The sequence below is a fragment of the Micromonas pusilla genome (genome assembly GCF_000151265.4).
Source record: "Micromonas pusilla CCMP1545 genomic scaffold MICPUCscaffold_1, whole genome shotgun sequence".
In the NCBI taxonomy this organism is placed as follows: domain Eukaryota; kingdom Viridiplantae; phylum Chlorophyta; class Mamiellophyceae; order Mamiellales; family Mamiellaceae; genus Micromonas; species Micromonas pusilla.
The window spans coordinates 1,235,937-1,249,397 of record NW_003315882.1 but is presented as its reverse complement, the minus strand read 5'-3'; the positions used below and the strand labels follow the sequence as shown (position 1 = coordinate 1,249,397).

The window sequence follows — 13,461 nt, the reverse complement described above, 5'->3', positions numbered from 1 at the left end:
GTCGACTCTGAGGATCCCGAGCGGACGACGCGGTGGGCGGGCGGGCGGGCGACCGAGCGCGCCGCGTGAACTGCCGCGCGGGCGAAGGTCTCGGAAGAAAATCTCGGCAGAGATCCCCGCGCCGAACCCGACGCCGCTGACCGGCCGGTCGGACGCGCGATGATGATGAGAGCGCCGCGATCGACGTGGCGCAACGTGCTTATCCTCGCGGTTCGAACAGAACCTCCGTCGAACCGCGCACACCGCAGGCGCGCGCTCGCACGTGCACCGCGCACACCTCGCGCGCGTTGGCGTCCGTGGGATTCGTTCCTCTTCCTCGGGAGAGGTTCTAGAAGCTTCGCGCGCGCGATAGACGCGGGCGCGTGCGGCAACGCGACGAGCGCGCGAGGTTTGGCGCTGCATTCGTCGCGTTCGCACGTGTGTCGTCGTCCGAGCGCTCGACTTTTACCATGATGACGTCGTCGTCCGCCGTCGCGAGCGCCGCGTCCGCCGCGACGCACGCGATGCGCGCCGCCGCGCGGCCGCGCGCGTCATCGCGCGGCGCGTCCTCCGCGCCGCGCCGCGCCGCCGTCGCGCCCGCCGTCCCCGGATCCGCGTCGTCGTCCCGCGACGACGGGATCGTGGTGCGTCGCCGAGCGATCGCGCTCCGTCGCCGATCGCCGATGACGCCTCATCCCGCGTTCCTGAGCCCGTTCGAGACCGCGGTCGCGGACGCGCCCGCCTCGGACGCCGCGTCCGCGAAGAAGAAGAAGACGAAGGGCGCGCTGCGACTGAGGATCGACGGCGAGTGGTACGACTGCACGGGCTGGGCGAAGGCGCACCCCGGCGGATCGCTCTTCATCACGCTCATGGACGGGTGCGACGCGACGGACGTCTTCTACGCGTTGCACTCGTACGGCCCGAACGGCGACGACCTCGCGGCGCGGCGGCTCGCGATGCTGCCGCGGTGCGACGGCCCGGAGGAGGAGGAGGAAGAGGAGGAGGAGGAGGAGGGAGGACGCGAGATTGCCGCGCCGTCGATCGTGCGCAATCCGAACCACACGATCGAGACCAAGCCGGGTAACGCGGACGCAAACTTCGCGACGCTGAGGAAGAAGTTCGAGGACGAGGGGTGGTTCGCGCGGGATCCGCTCAAGGAAGCGAGCGTCCTGTGCCAGGTGCTCGGTCTGTACGCGCTCGGGTGGTTCCTCGCGTGGACGCACCCGATCCTCGCGTCGCTGTCGTTGGGCCTCGGGATGCAGCAAGCCGGGTGGCTCGCGCACGATTACATCCACGGCCGCGGGAAGTGGTGCACGATGATGCGCGGGTTCGGATCCCTCACGAACGGGTTCAGCACGGAGTGGTGGCAGCACAAGCACAACATGCACCACTCGTTCACGAACATCGACGGGCGGGACGGGGACATCAAGCTCGAGCCGTTGTACTATCTCCAAGACCCGAAAGTCACCGGAAGGAACGATAACCCGGGGCTTCGAAAGTGGCAGCACTGGTACGGGTACCCGCTGTACGCCGCGACGTACGCGCTGTGGCGCCGGCACTCGATGGCGTCCGCGATCGCGAGACGAGACAAGAAGGAGCTGACGCTGCTGGGGATCCACTACGCGTGGCTCTTCCTGTGTCTCCCGTGGCAGGTCGCCGTCTCGTCCGTGTTGATCGGCGGCTTCCTCGTCGGGTCGCTGGTCACCGCGACGCACCAGACCGAGGAGATCATGTTCGAGCAGGGCGGCGAGTTCGTGGACATTCAGTTCCGGTCCACGCGCGAGGCGGACGTGAAGGGCCTGGAGGCGTGGCTGTGGGGCGGGATGGACACGCAGCTCGTGCATCACCTGTTCCCGACGATGCCGCGGTACCGACACCACGAGGCGCGGCCGGTGATTCGGAAGTGGGCGGAGGAGCACGGGTACGACTTTCGAATTTCGAGCTCGTGGGAGATCCTGAGTAAGAACTTCAACCACCTGAAGGAGCTCGCGCACATCTGATGAGCGCGCGTGCGTGCGATTGTTTATGTGAATTGTGTTTTAACAGTGAGAACGAAAAATCTTATTTTTTTTTTTTTTCGACGCGTCTCTCGGGTGGCGCCGTCGCCGCGCCGCGCCCCCCTCTCGTCTCGCGCGCGTCACTTCTTCCCCGACCCTTTCTTCCACGCGAGAATCATGAGGCCGATGTTCACCGCGTTCACGACGCCGACCGCCGCGGTGATCCCCTCCGCCGCGCGTTTGATCCACGCGCCGCCGATTGAAATCTTCTTGTGCGTGTACGTCACCGCCGTGTCCTTATCGCTGTACTGCCCTTTCCCTCGCAACAGCCACCTCGTCGTGAGCAACCCTTCCACGCCGACGGGCCCGCGCGCGTGTATGCGCGACGTGGAGATGCCAACCTCCGCGCCCAGACCGAACCGGAACCCGTCGCTGAACCGAGTGGACGCGTTGTGGAACACGCACGCGGAGTCCACCCTGCGTAAAAACTCCTCCGCGCGCGCCTTATCCTTCGTGATGATGCAGTCCGTGTGCGACGACCCGTTCGCGTGGATGTACTCGATCGCCTCGTCCATGGAGTCGACGATCTCCACGGTGAGCGCGAGGGTGCCGTACTCGTGTCGAAGCGCCGGGCACGGCGGCAGCGAGAGCTCTTTCGCCGCGCGCGCGCCGCCAAACTTCTCCACGCCCGCGGCGTCGAGCGCGGCGGCGACGCGCTCGTACCCCCCCCCCGCGCCGAGCTGCGACGAGTGCACGAGAAGCGTCTCCAGCGCGTTGCACGCGGCCGGGTAGTCGCACTTGCTGTCGACGCACAGCTTGCACGCCATGTCGATGTCCGCGTCCGGGTCTACGTACACGTGACACACGCCATCCGCGTGCCCGAGCACGGGGATCTTCGTGTTGTCTTGGATGTACGTCACGAGGTCGTTGCTCCCGCGCGGGATGACGAGGTCGACGACGTCGTTGAGCTTGAGGATGTCCGCGATCTCCGCGCGGCCTTCGACGAGGACGATCGCTTCTTTCGCGACGCCGAATTGCGGAAAGCACTCCACGATGACGCGATGCAGGATCGCGTTCGTCTTCGCCGCCTCCTTGCCGCCCTTGAGGAGGAGGCCGTTCCCGGACCGGATCGACAGCGCAGCGATCTGCGGCAGCGCGTCCGGGCGCGACTCGAAGATGATCAAGAGCACGCCGAGCGGCGCGGTGACCTGCTCGAGCATCAGCCCGTCCGCGAGTTCCATCTTCGACAGCGGGCGCACGAGGGGTTCCTCCATGCGCGCGATCTGACGCGCCCCCTCCGCGAGCTGCGCGATCTTCCCGGGCTTCATCTTCAGGCGGTTCATCAGCGCCGGCTCGGTGCCGTCCTCCGCGGCTTTCTTCAGGTCGAGCTCGTTCTCGCGCAGGATGGCGGGCTCGTTCGCCTCGAGCGCGTCCGCGATTCGGTTCAGGAGCTCCGCGCGCTCGTCGGACGACAGATTCTGGAGCTGGCGAGACGCCGCGCGCGCGGCGACAGCCTTCTCGCGCGTGGTGGACATCGCGCGGGTGCTACGTGTGCGCGAGCGGCGCGATCGACGCGCGGACGGTGCGCGTGAGAGACGCGCGCGTCGATGGTGTGCCGCGCACGCGTAAGGTCGAGTTGGTTACCCTAACCCTCGCAAAAAGGTCGGCTCGCAGAGGCGGTCTGAGCTTTTCCTCGGGAGGATAACGAGCGCGTCGATCCGGGCGGGGTCACACCCTCGACGCCGTTCCCCTCACTCCCCCCCCGCGATGGCGACCATCGCGACCGCTCGCACGATCGTCGTCCGCGCGCGCGCGCCCGGCGCGTCGATCGCGTCCAGCGACCGCGGCGTCGCGACGCCGGCGCGCGGCGTCGTCCGCCCGAACATCGTCGACGCGGCGACGCGTCAGCATCATCAGCAGTCTCGGAGCGGAGGGGGATCGCGGAGGCGCGCGCGCGCGGTCGTCGTCGCCTCCTCCTCCTCCTCCTCCTCCTCCTCCTCGGAAGACGACGCGCCCACCCGACGAGAGGCTGTCGCCGCCGCGCTCGCGGCGATCGCGCTCGCGACCGGCGGCGGCGCCGTCGCCCCGTCGGTCGCGCGCGCGGACTCGTTCGCGGCGGACATCGAGGCCGACCTTCCGCCGCCGCCCCCACCGCGCGTCCTCGTCGTCGGCGCGACCGGACAGACGGGCTCGCTCGTGGTGCGCGAGCTCAAGAAGCGCGGCGACGATATCGCCGTCGTCGCCGCGGTTCGCAGCGAAGAGAAGGCGGCGAAGATGGGCGTCGACGGCGGAAACGTCTCGCTCCTCGGCGGGTTCGACGTCACCGCCGACGCGTCGACGCTCGCGGCGGCGATGACCGGGATCGATAAGGTCATCGTCTGCACCGGGTTCGTCCCGGGGAATCCGTTCAAGATGTCCGCGGCGGCGCATTCGGTGGACAACGAGGGCGTGATCCACCTCGTGGACGCCGCGAAGGCGGCGGGGTGCGTTCTATACACTGGTTCCCATACGACCGCGTTCGCGTGGTGAACGCCGATCCTTAAGGACTTTGCCGTCGTCTCTCTCCGCCCACCCCCCGCTTTCAATACCCGCCCTCGGCGCCTTTCAACTTCAACTGACGCCTTTCAACTCTACCCCGACTTTCGCTTTGGACGCCGCGCCGCGAAGGGTGAAGCGGCTGGTGCTCGTGTCCTCCATCCTGACGGATGGGCGTGCGATGGGCGCGGAGGGGTCCCCGGGGTTTAAGATCACGAACGCGTTCGGCGGCGTCCTCGACGAGAAGCTCGTGGGGGAGAAGTACTTGCAGGGCAGCGGGCTGGAGTACGTCATCGTGAGGCCCGCGGGGCTGCGCGCGGATCCGCCGAAGACGCCGCTGGTGGTGACTCCGGGGAACGTCATGGCGAGCGGGGAGATCTCTCGAGAGCTCGTCGCCGCGTTCATGTCCGCGGCGGCGTTCTCGTCGAGCGCGAAGAATAAGATTTACGAGATCGCGGAGGAGGGGACGTTCGCTCCGGGGTACAGCCCGGACGGGGTGGAGAAGTTCATCGTCGGGGACGACCGCTCGAAGTGGTTCAAGCAGTAGTAGCGCGCGAGACGAAGTTAGTGTGCGATAATGAAAACCGCTCTCGATCGACGACAAAGTATTCTTGTTATCGAATCGACGCGCGCGCGGACTTCTGCTCGTCGTGGCGTCGCGATGATAGCGTCGGGCGCGCCCCGAGCGAGGTGTCGCTCTTTTCAGCGCGCGCCGTCATTCGCCGCCGGTCTCCCGGCGCCGTCGCCGTCGCGTTCGCTCCAACGCGCATCGGCCGCGCGCGCGTCGATCTCCCCAACGAGGTCAGGTGGTAAATAATGCGTTTCAGCCCGTTCTCGCCGTCTCCTCGCGCCGTCGCTTCTCCGCGACGAACGCCGCGTACGACGCGTCGAACGTCACCGCGTGCTCGATGATCGACCTGCCGAGATGTCGAATCGCGGCCGCCGCGACCTTCCCGTCCTCCTCCAGCGTCGTCGCCGCGGTCGTCGCCGACGCGACGAGCCGGTCGTGGTCCTTCGCGTGCGACGCCGCCGCGGAAAACGCACCCTCGCCGTCCGCGAAGCCCGACGCTCGCATCAGCGCCTCCTCGTGCGTCGCGTGCGTCGCGAACGCGCTCCCGAGCGAGAGCACGTCCCGCGGCGAGCGCGTCGCGAGCGCGGTCTTCAACAGCGCGTGCAGCTCGTCGTGCTCGTCGTCGACGACGTCGACGCCGACCGCTGGAATCTCGAAAGAGGCGGTCGCGTCGTCGTCGTCGTCGTCCAACGCGTGCGCGTCGCCTTTGCACGCGTGCTTCGAAAACCGCGCCACCTGTCTCGGCGGCGCCGTCGACGTCGCGTCGGGCGACGACGGCGACGCTCGCGTCGCGTCCGTCGCGGACGCGGACGCGGACGCGTCGGACGCGGACGACGCCTCCCCCGGCGCGAGGTTTCGCTCTGGCGTCCCCGGGGGGTCCATGTCCACGTCCACGTCGAGACGCGGCGCCTTCGCGGCGCGCCTCCGCGTCTCCGCCGCGGCGATCAGCGGCTCGAGCATCCGCTCCACCGCGTCGTACGCCGCCTCGCGGTGCTCGAGGTACGCCGGCGAGCGCAGCGTCGCGAATCGTCCGCGCGCGTCGACGACGACGAGACCTTGGCACCCGAGCTGGCACGGGAACCGTGGGAAGTCGTCGTCGTCGTCTACGAACCCGTTGACGACGCTCGTGCCGTCGAAGTACGAGCGCTGGAACTCGCGACCGACGCGCTCGGCCCGCCCGCCGCCCTCGACGCACACGGCCACGAACCGCACCTCGCGCGACGCGTACGCGCGCGTCGCCCAGTCGCGCAGCTGCCGCGCGACCGGGCGGCATCCGCCTCAGCCGCTGTTGTAGAAGTCGATAATCGCCGGCGTCCCTTGGACGAGGGAGGAGACCGGAAGACGCGCGATCGCGCCGTCGGCGCCGAAAGTCTTGACGTGAAAGTCCGGCATGTGCTTGCCCGTGAGGTCCATCTCGACGGAAGCGTCGAGCGCGGCGCGACGCGCGGGGTCGAACGCGGAAGGCTCCGAGAGGATCTCGCGCGCGGGAGAATGACGCGCTACGAGGACGCGCTTCCGAACGTTTCTTCTGAACGCGCTATTTTGCGCGCGCGTGATATTCTTTTTTATTTTCCAAGGAATCGCTGTTTCGTGTCGTATGTATATTCATTCATATTGTGTACTTTCGTATGTTGATCGACGTACTCATTTTCTCGCACGACGGGCACACGCCAGCACGCGCCGCCTTCAGAATTAGGGTCCAAACGTTACGAAGCGGGATTAATCATTCCCGGGCGTCACAACGCGACGTCGCACCCTCCCGACAGCACGCCCACCGCCGACGGCACCCCGCACCTCGACTTCTGTAATTCGCCATGCCCGAGGAGGTCAGCAAACCCGACACTCGCGTCCCCGTGACGGTGCTCACCGGGTACCTGGGTTCCGGAAAGACGACGCTCGTGAACCACATTCTCACGGACAAGTCGCACGGGAAAAAGATCGCGATCATCGAGAACGAGTTCGGCGACGTCGGCATCGACGACGCGCTCATGGCGAAGAACGCCAAGGCGCAGATCGAGGAGGAGATCGTCGAGATGATGAACGGCTGCATCTGCTGCACGGTCCGCCAGGATCTCGTCGTCGTTCTCAAGAAGTTCGCCGATCGCGTCGCCGCGGGGACGCTCAAGCTCGACGCGGTGCTCATCGAGACGACCGGCATGGCCGACCCCGCGCCCGTCGCGCAGACCTTCTTCGTGGACGACGAGGTGGAAAAGTTTTTCCGCCTCGACGGCATCGTCACGCTCGTCGACGCGAAGCACGTCGAGCAGCACCTCGACGACCCGAGGCCGGAGGGCGTGGAGAACGAGGCGGTCGAGCAGGTTGCGTTCGCGGATCGCATCATCCTCAACAAGACCGACCTCGTGAGCGAGGAGGACCTGGACCGCGTCGAGAAGAGGATCAAGACCATCAACTCCTCCGTGTCCATCGTGCGCACGTGCAAGAGCAAGGTGTCCACGGACTCCGTCCTCGATCTCCACGCGTTCGACTTGAAGAAGACCGTGGAGATGGACCCGGAGTTCTTGAACACCGAGAACGAGCACGAACACGACACGACGGTGAGCTCCCTCGCCGTCGTGGAAAAGCGACCGCTCGATCTGGACTCGATCCAGACGTGGGTGAACAATCTCATCGTCAACAAAGGTACGGATTTGTACCGCATGAAGGGCGTACTGAACATCGCGAACTGCCCCGTGAGGTTCATGTTCCAAGCCGTGCACATGATATTCAACGGAGAGTTCGACGAGCCGTGGGGGAAGGACGAGGTGCGTTCTATACACTGGTTCCCATACGACCGCGTCGGCGTGGTGAACGCCGATCCTTAAGGACTTTGCCAGGCGTCTCTCTGCGCCCACCCCTCGCTTTCAATCCCCGCCCTCGGCGCCTTTCAACTTCAACTGACGCCTTTCAACTCCACCCCGACGTTCGCTCGTATGGAACGACCCTAAGCCGCGCGAGAGCAAGTTCGTTTTCATCGGTAAAAACTTGGACCACAAGGAGCTGAGGAAAGGGTTCGAGGCGTGCATCATGACCCCGGAGCTCGCGGAGAACAAGCGAAGGTCGATCAGGTTCCAGATCGGCGAGAAGGTCCAGTGCAACACCCCCGACGGATGGCAGACGGGGACGGTGGTCGCGCACCAGTACCGCGAGGACGACTTCCCGCCCGGGATGACGGTGCCGTACCAGGTCGAGATCGACGGCGGCGGCCTCGTTTACGCGCCGTACGACGACGACGACTTCATTCGGGCGTCGCGCAAGTCTCCGAAGAGAGAGTGAACGCGACGCGACGTGACGTGACGTGCGCGAGGACGCGTGGACGCGGACGCGCGGGGGACCGTCGCGAGCGTGAAAAAGTTTTGATTACGAACTGAACGCGAGAGAACACTTTGTATTTAATTAAGTCGCTACCGCACGCCCGTTCCCGCCCGCCGTCGTCGCGACCAGGTCGTCCGTGACCCACCCACCCCGCTCGCGTCCTCCCGGCGGTCTCAGTCCGTGATGTTCTGCATCCCCCGGAGTTGATCGTTCGTGAGCTTGTTCCCCCACCCGCCTTTCCCGTCCCGCTGCGGCTTCACCTTGGCAGCCTCGTGCCGCGCCAGCTCCGGCGGCACCGCGTTCCCGCTGTTCGTCAAGAGCTCCTTCAGGTCGTACATCACGTCCGTGTCCTCTGAGGTTATGAACGACACCGCGGTGCCCTGCCGCCCCGCGCGCCCCGTCCGCCCGATCCTGTGCGTGTAATTCTCGATGACGAGCGGCATCTCGTAATTCACGACGAGGTCGATGTCCTTCACGTCGATGCCGCGTCCGGCGACGTCCGTCGCGACGAGGATGTCGTACTCCCCGGCTTTGAATCCCTTCAGCGAGTCCTCGCGCTGGTCTTGGCTCTTCCCGCCGTGGATGGACGCCACGGAGTAGCCCTGCTTCACGCACAGAGACTGGACGTGATCCACCGCGCGCTTCGTGTTCACGAAGACGATGGCCTGCGTGTCCGGGTACCGCGACAGCACGAGCTCGAGCTGCGTCTCTTTCGCGCCTCTCGTCATCCACATCACGACCTGTTTGATGAGGTCCGACGTCTTCCCCGCGCTGCCGATGTTCACGACCGCGGGGTTGCGCAGGTATTTCCTCGCGAGGCGCTCCACGGACGGCGGCATCGTCGCGCTGAACATGTACGTCATCCTGTACCGCGTCCCCGCGGCGCCGGCTTCCAACCCGCCGGCGTCGATCGTCTCCGCCTCGTCGATCGGCTTCAAGTTATCCGCGGACATGCTGTCCATGACGCTCATGACCTGCGGCTCGAACCCCATGTCGATCATTCGATCGGCCTCGTCTAGAACGATGTAGTTGCACTGCTGGAGCACCGTGTAGCGGCGCTCCAGGACGTCGATGACGCGTCCGGGGGTGCCGATGACGATTTCGCACCCGCGTCGGAGTTTGAACCCCTGGTCCTCGATGCTCTGCCCGCCGACGACGGACGTGACGCGGTAGTTTAAAAAGTGCGCGAACTTGGTCGTCTCCTCCTCGATCTGCTGCGCGAGCTCGCGCGTCGGCGCCATCACGAGCGCGTACGGTCCGTGCGCGGCGACTTCGTCCGTCATCACGGGTAACTCCATGATGTACGCGAGCATGGGCACGACGAACGCGCAGGTTTTCCCGGAGCCGGTCTCCGCGATGCCGATGACGTCGCGCTTTAACAGGCCGATGGGGATGGACGCCATCTGGATCGGGGACGGCTTCGCGTAGCCAACCTTTTGAATCGCGCGTAAAATTTTCTCCGGCAGCAAGGACGTTTCCTCCCAGCACCGCATCGGCATGGGCAGCCTTCCTCCTTTCGTAGTGATGCTAAAGTCCTCGCGGAAGATGCGCCAGTCCCTCTCGTTCATGTCCTCCAGTTTCTTATCCGACCAGTGCTCCGACTGCGTCTTCCTCTCCGCGCGCTCGTACGCTTCGTCGTCGCGTCGCTCTTTGTCCTCCGCCTCGCGTCGCTCGCGCGCGCTCATTGCGGTGCCGTGATCGCTTCGCGACTTGGATATCAACGACATCTGATGCGCGGAGTTTTCCTTTTTCTGCACCCTGCGATCCACGCCCGCGCGCAGCCCTCTCCCGAACGCGAGCGGCGCGTCGTACGTGCGGTCGTACAGCTCGTTCAAGTCCCGGCTCGTGTCCTCTTTCGATTCCCAGTCGAACTTGAACTTGAACTTGTCCGACGGCTTGGCGACTTTTTTCTTTTCCTTCTTCTGGCCCATGTACATGTTCTTGATGCTTTCGAGCTCCTTCTCGCGGTCGCGCTCCTGAAGTCGCGCGCGGCGTTCCTCGTCGCGTTTGCGTTCCTCCTCCCGGCGCTGGTCGCGCGCCCACTTGTTGACGTCGTGGGAGTGTCTGCCGTCGTCGCCGCCGCCGCCGCCGCCGCCGCGCGCGTTCGCGACTTCCTCCTGACGTCGCTTCAGCGCCGCGGCCTCGCGCTCTTTCCGCGAGATGAACGTCGGCTTCGCCTTTTCATCCGCCTCCGTCTTCTTCTTGTTCAGGAGCTCCTCCAGCGAGAGCGGCTGTTGGCGTGGGGGAGGCGGGAGGGTCAGACTCGGAGTCAGATTTAGGGTTGATTCGACGAGGGTGCCTTGTTCACGCCGCGGGGTCTCGTCGCTCCGACGACGCACCTCCGCTCGCTTCGCGGTCGCGGCGCCGCCGGCGTCGCGCTCCTCGTCCCTCGTATCCTTCCCGCGATCGTCGTCGCGCCGACGCGCGTCTCCTCTGTGCGCGTCGCGGCCGCCGCCGCCGTACGGATGATGCCTCCCTCCGTCGCGATCGCGCGAGCGATCTCGCCCGCTCCCGCCGCGGTCGACGCCTCCGCCGCCGCCGCCGCCGCGATGGTCGTCCCGTCGGTCGTTCCCGCGGCCGCCGTCTCTGCGATCGTCCCATCGGCCGCGGTCGCGGTCGCGGTAGTCGTCCCTGTCCATGACGTCGCGTGCTCGCGCGGCGCGGACTGAGACGGACTTCGTTGTCGCGCGGCGACTAAAGCGCGCGAGTCAGGCACCAGCAGAGACCAGACGCCTTGCAAGCTGTGCGCCCTCGCAGTTTTCTCGGGGCGACCTCCGCCGGCGCCACCTCCGCCCGCGCTGCCGCACGCTCGCGACCGCCCGAGGGTGTCATGTACAGATTGTTTAAGCGCCGTCGGATTGATCCGCCCGCGCGCGAAGCGCCGGGCGGCGACGTCGACGACAGCGCCCCGGGCGGCGGCGGCCCTGGCCTTGTTTCTATGGCGCTCTTTCAAAAACAGGAAGAACTGCTCAAAGCCACGAGGTCGGAGCTCGCGCAAACGAAGGAGCAGCTCGCTGCCGCGAAAGCGACGATCGCGGAGTACGCGGAGATGCACCCGACGTTCGATGTGAACGAAGATGTCGCGAGCGTCGTTTTCTCGCACGTGACGAACGTTCGAACGCGCGTCGCCCTCGCCCAGGTGAACACGGTGTGGAGGAAGGCTTCAAAAGTCGCGTCTTCGCTGCCGCCCTCGCTCGACTTCACGGGGTGTCCGCTCAGGTGGAACGAGCGGAGGACATGGTTTACGAAGGAGGCATACGTCCTCGGGTTCCAAGACGTGCTCGATCTGCCCGATGCGCACTTTCACGGCCTTCTCGCACAGGCGGGGGCTGACTTGACCACTCCGCTTAGGCAGTGCAACCTCGGCGTTTTCTACAAGGACGCGAAGCGGTACGACAAGGCGCTTGACTGGTACCACAGAGGAGCACGTCAGGGCTGCCCGACTTGTGAGCATAACATTGGGCATATCTATAGTGACGGCCACGGCGTGGAGCAAAACATCGACACGGCGCTGGAATGGTACACAAAGTCGGCCGAGAAGGGTCACGCCAGTGCACAAAACAACGTGGGCGGTGTCCACCGCAAGAAGGGGCAGCACGAGGAGGCGTTCAAGTGGTTCATGAAAGCGGCCAATCAAGGGGACATTTACGCAGAATACAACCTCGGAATATGCTACGAAAACGGCAATGGAGTGAAGAGAAACGTTCCCGAGGCGGTGAAATGGTTCACGAAGGCCGCGGAGAAGGGTCACCCGAGGGCGGCGGAAAACGCCCGCCGTTTGATCGACGCCATGGCGTGAACTTGACGACTTCGACTTCATCACGTTCGAATAACGACGAAAGACACGACGACGAGGCACTATCGATGCGCGTTCACAGCCGCGAGCAGCGCCTTCTTCGCCGCTTCCTCCCCCGGCTCCAACGGCGTGATGTCGTCCTCCAACAACTCGCTCCGCCGCCACACCGCCGCGTGTATCTCCCCCATCGGCGCCGTCTTCACCTCCTCCGCCTCCGCCGCGTCCCACGCGTCGTCGTCGTCGTCGTCGTCGTCGTCGTCGTCGTCGAGGCCCCCGCCCCACCGCGCGCGCCGCGGCATCCACGCCCAAGGATCGCCGTCGTCCCTCTCCGCTTCCTCCTCGCGGAGTCGCCACAGCGCCTCCGGGGACGGCCCCGCGCCCCACGAGTGCCCCGCGCTTCGCGTCGTCTCGTCCTCGACGTGCGCGCCGACGACGAGCCCGAACCCGCTCGCGGCGTGCGTCGCGACGTCCTCCACGGCGACGCGGATCGTCTCCGACCCCGCGCGCAGCAGCGCGCCGCGCGCGAGCACCGTCCGCGCGATCGCGGCGCGGCGACGCGACGACGCCGCGTTCGCTTTCGATCGATCCGACAGCGACGTCTTCGCGTCCGCGCGGCACAGCGTCGTCGCGACGCGCCGGCAGTCCCGCGCGTACCGCTCGCGCCACGCGCGCGAGGGGGAGATCCGAAGGTACGTCCCCGCGACGTCCGCGGCGGCGGCGTCGACGAACGCGCGCACGGCGCCGCGCGTGGACGTCCACGTCGCGTCCGCGGTGGGCGCCAGAGACGCGACGAGCGTTTTCACGCCGCGCGACAACGCGCGGCGCCACGTCGCGAGCTCCGTGGAGCACCCTCCGCCGCCGCCGGGGACGTGAGGGATGCGCTCCGGCTTGCGGTGGAAGCCCCAGCGCTGCGACGCCGCGCCCTCGAGCGCGAGGGAGAGCCCGCGCGACGCCGCGTGCACCGCGCGCGCTTCGGCGACGGCGGCGAGGCGCGTCAAGCGGCTCGCGAGACCGTCGACGTCGGTCGCGTCGTCGTCGTGTTCGCCGTCTTCCTCATCGTCTTCCTCGTCCTCGTCCTCGTCCTCGTCCTCGCTGCCGCCGCCGCCGCCGCCGCGCCCGCTCGCCCGCGCGCGCCGCCCGTCTCTCGCGTCCGCCAACGCTACCATGACGTCCCGCGCCGCGCACGCGGTGTTCCTCGCGACGACGCACGACTCGAACGTCAGCCGCGGCGGCGGCCGGCTTCCCGTCGTCGACGCGCTCCCGCGCGCGGC

General features: G+C 66.6%; 7 protein-coding genes across 7 annotated transcripts; 4 read left to right on the top strand and 3 right to left on the bottom strand.

Moving 5' to 3' along the window:
* Positions 1-452: 452 nt before the first annotated feature.
* MICPUCDRAFT_50428 (uncharacterized protein) lies at positions 453-2,046 on the top strand (the record flags this gene model as incomplete). The annotated part of the gene is made up of 1 exon (XM_003055555.1): positions 453-2,046. One exon carries the CDS (start codon positions 453-455, stop codon positions 1,977-1,979), a length of 1,527 nt encoding a protein of 508 aa, XP_003055601.1. The 3' UTR covers positions 1,980-2,046.
* Positions 526-3,580, bottom strand: MICPUCDRAFT_30966 (uncharacterized protein). The gene has a single exon (XM_003055017.1). It carries the CDS (start codon positions 3,509-3,511, stop codon positions 2,117-2,119), a length of 1,395 nt encoding a protein of 464 aa, XP_003055063.1. The 5' UTR covers positions 3,512-3,580; the 3' UTR covers positions 526-2,116.
* Positions 3,581-3,743: 163 nt separating this feature from the next.
* Positions 3,744-5,058, top strand: MICPUCDRAFT_50426 (uncharacterized protein; the record flags this gene model as incomplete). The annotated part of the gene is made up of 2 exons (XM_003055554.1): positions 3,744-4,459; positions 4,644-5,058. The coding sequence occupies 2 exons, from the start codon at positions 3,744-3,746 to the stop codon at positions 5,056-5,058; spliced, it is 1,131 nt and encodes a 376-aa protein (XP_003055600.1).
* A 276-nt stretch (positions 5,059-5,334) lies between these two features.
* MICPUCDRAFT_38012 (uncharacterized protein) lies at positions 5,335-6,495 on the bottom strand (the record flags this gene model as incomplete). Its single annotated transcript, XM_003055016.1, has 2 exons — positions 5,335-6,333; positions 6,418-6,495. 2 exons carry the CDS (start codon positions 6,493-6,495, stop codon positions 5,335-5,337), a joined length of 1,077 nt encoding a protein of 358 aa, XP_003055062.1.
* Positions 6,496-6,896: 401 nt separating this feature from the next.
* MICPUCDRAFT_30963 (uncharacterized protein) lies at positions 6,897-8,355 on the top strand (the record flags this gene model as incomplete). Its single annotated transcript, XM_003055553.1, has 2 exons — positions 6,897-7,844; positions 8,029-8,355. The coding sequence occupies 2 exons, from the start codon at positions 6,897-6,899 to the stop codon at positions 8,353-8,355; spliced, it is 1,275 nt and encodes a 424-aa protein (XP_003055599.1).
* A 212-nt stretch (positions 8,356-8,567) lies between these two features.
* MICPUCDRAFT_13122 (uncharacterized protein) lies at positions 8,568-11,033 on the bottom strand (the record flags this gene model as incomplete). Its single annotated transcript, XM_003055015.1, has 2 exons — positions 8,568-10,421; positions 10,686-11,033. 2 exons carry the CDS (start codon positions 11,031-11,033, stop codon positions 8,568-8,570), a joined length of 2,202 nt encoding a protein of 733 aa, XP_003055061.1.
* Positions 11,034-11,224: 191 nt separating this feature from the next.
* On the top strand, positions 11,225-12,193 carry MICPUCDRAFT_50422 (uncharacterized protein; the record flags this gene model as incomplete). Its single annotated transcript, XM_003055552.1, has 1 exon — positions 11,225-12,193. The coding sequence occupies one exon, from the start codon at positions 11,225-11,227 to the stop codon at positions 12,191-12,193; it is 969 nt and encodes a 322-aa protein (XP_003055598.1).
* Between the last annotated feature and the right edge of the window lie 1,268 nt (positions 12,194-13,461).

Coding starts and splice junctions, on each gene's coding strand:
- MICPUCDRAFT_30966 (XM_003055017.1), bottom strand. CDS start 3,511: ATGTCCACCACGCGCGAGAAGGCTGTCGCCGCGCGCGCGGCGTCTCGC.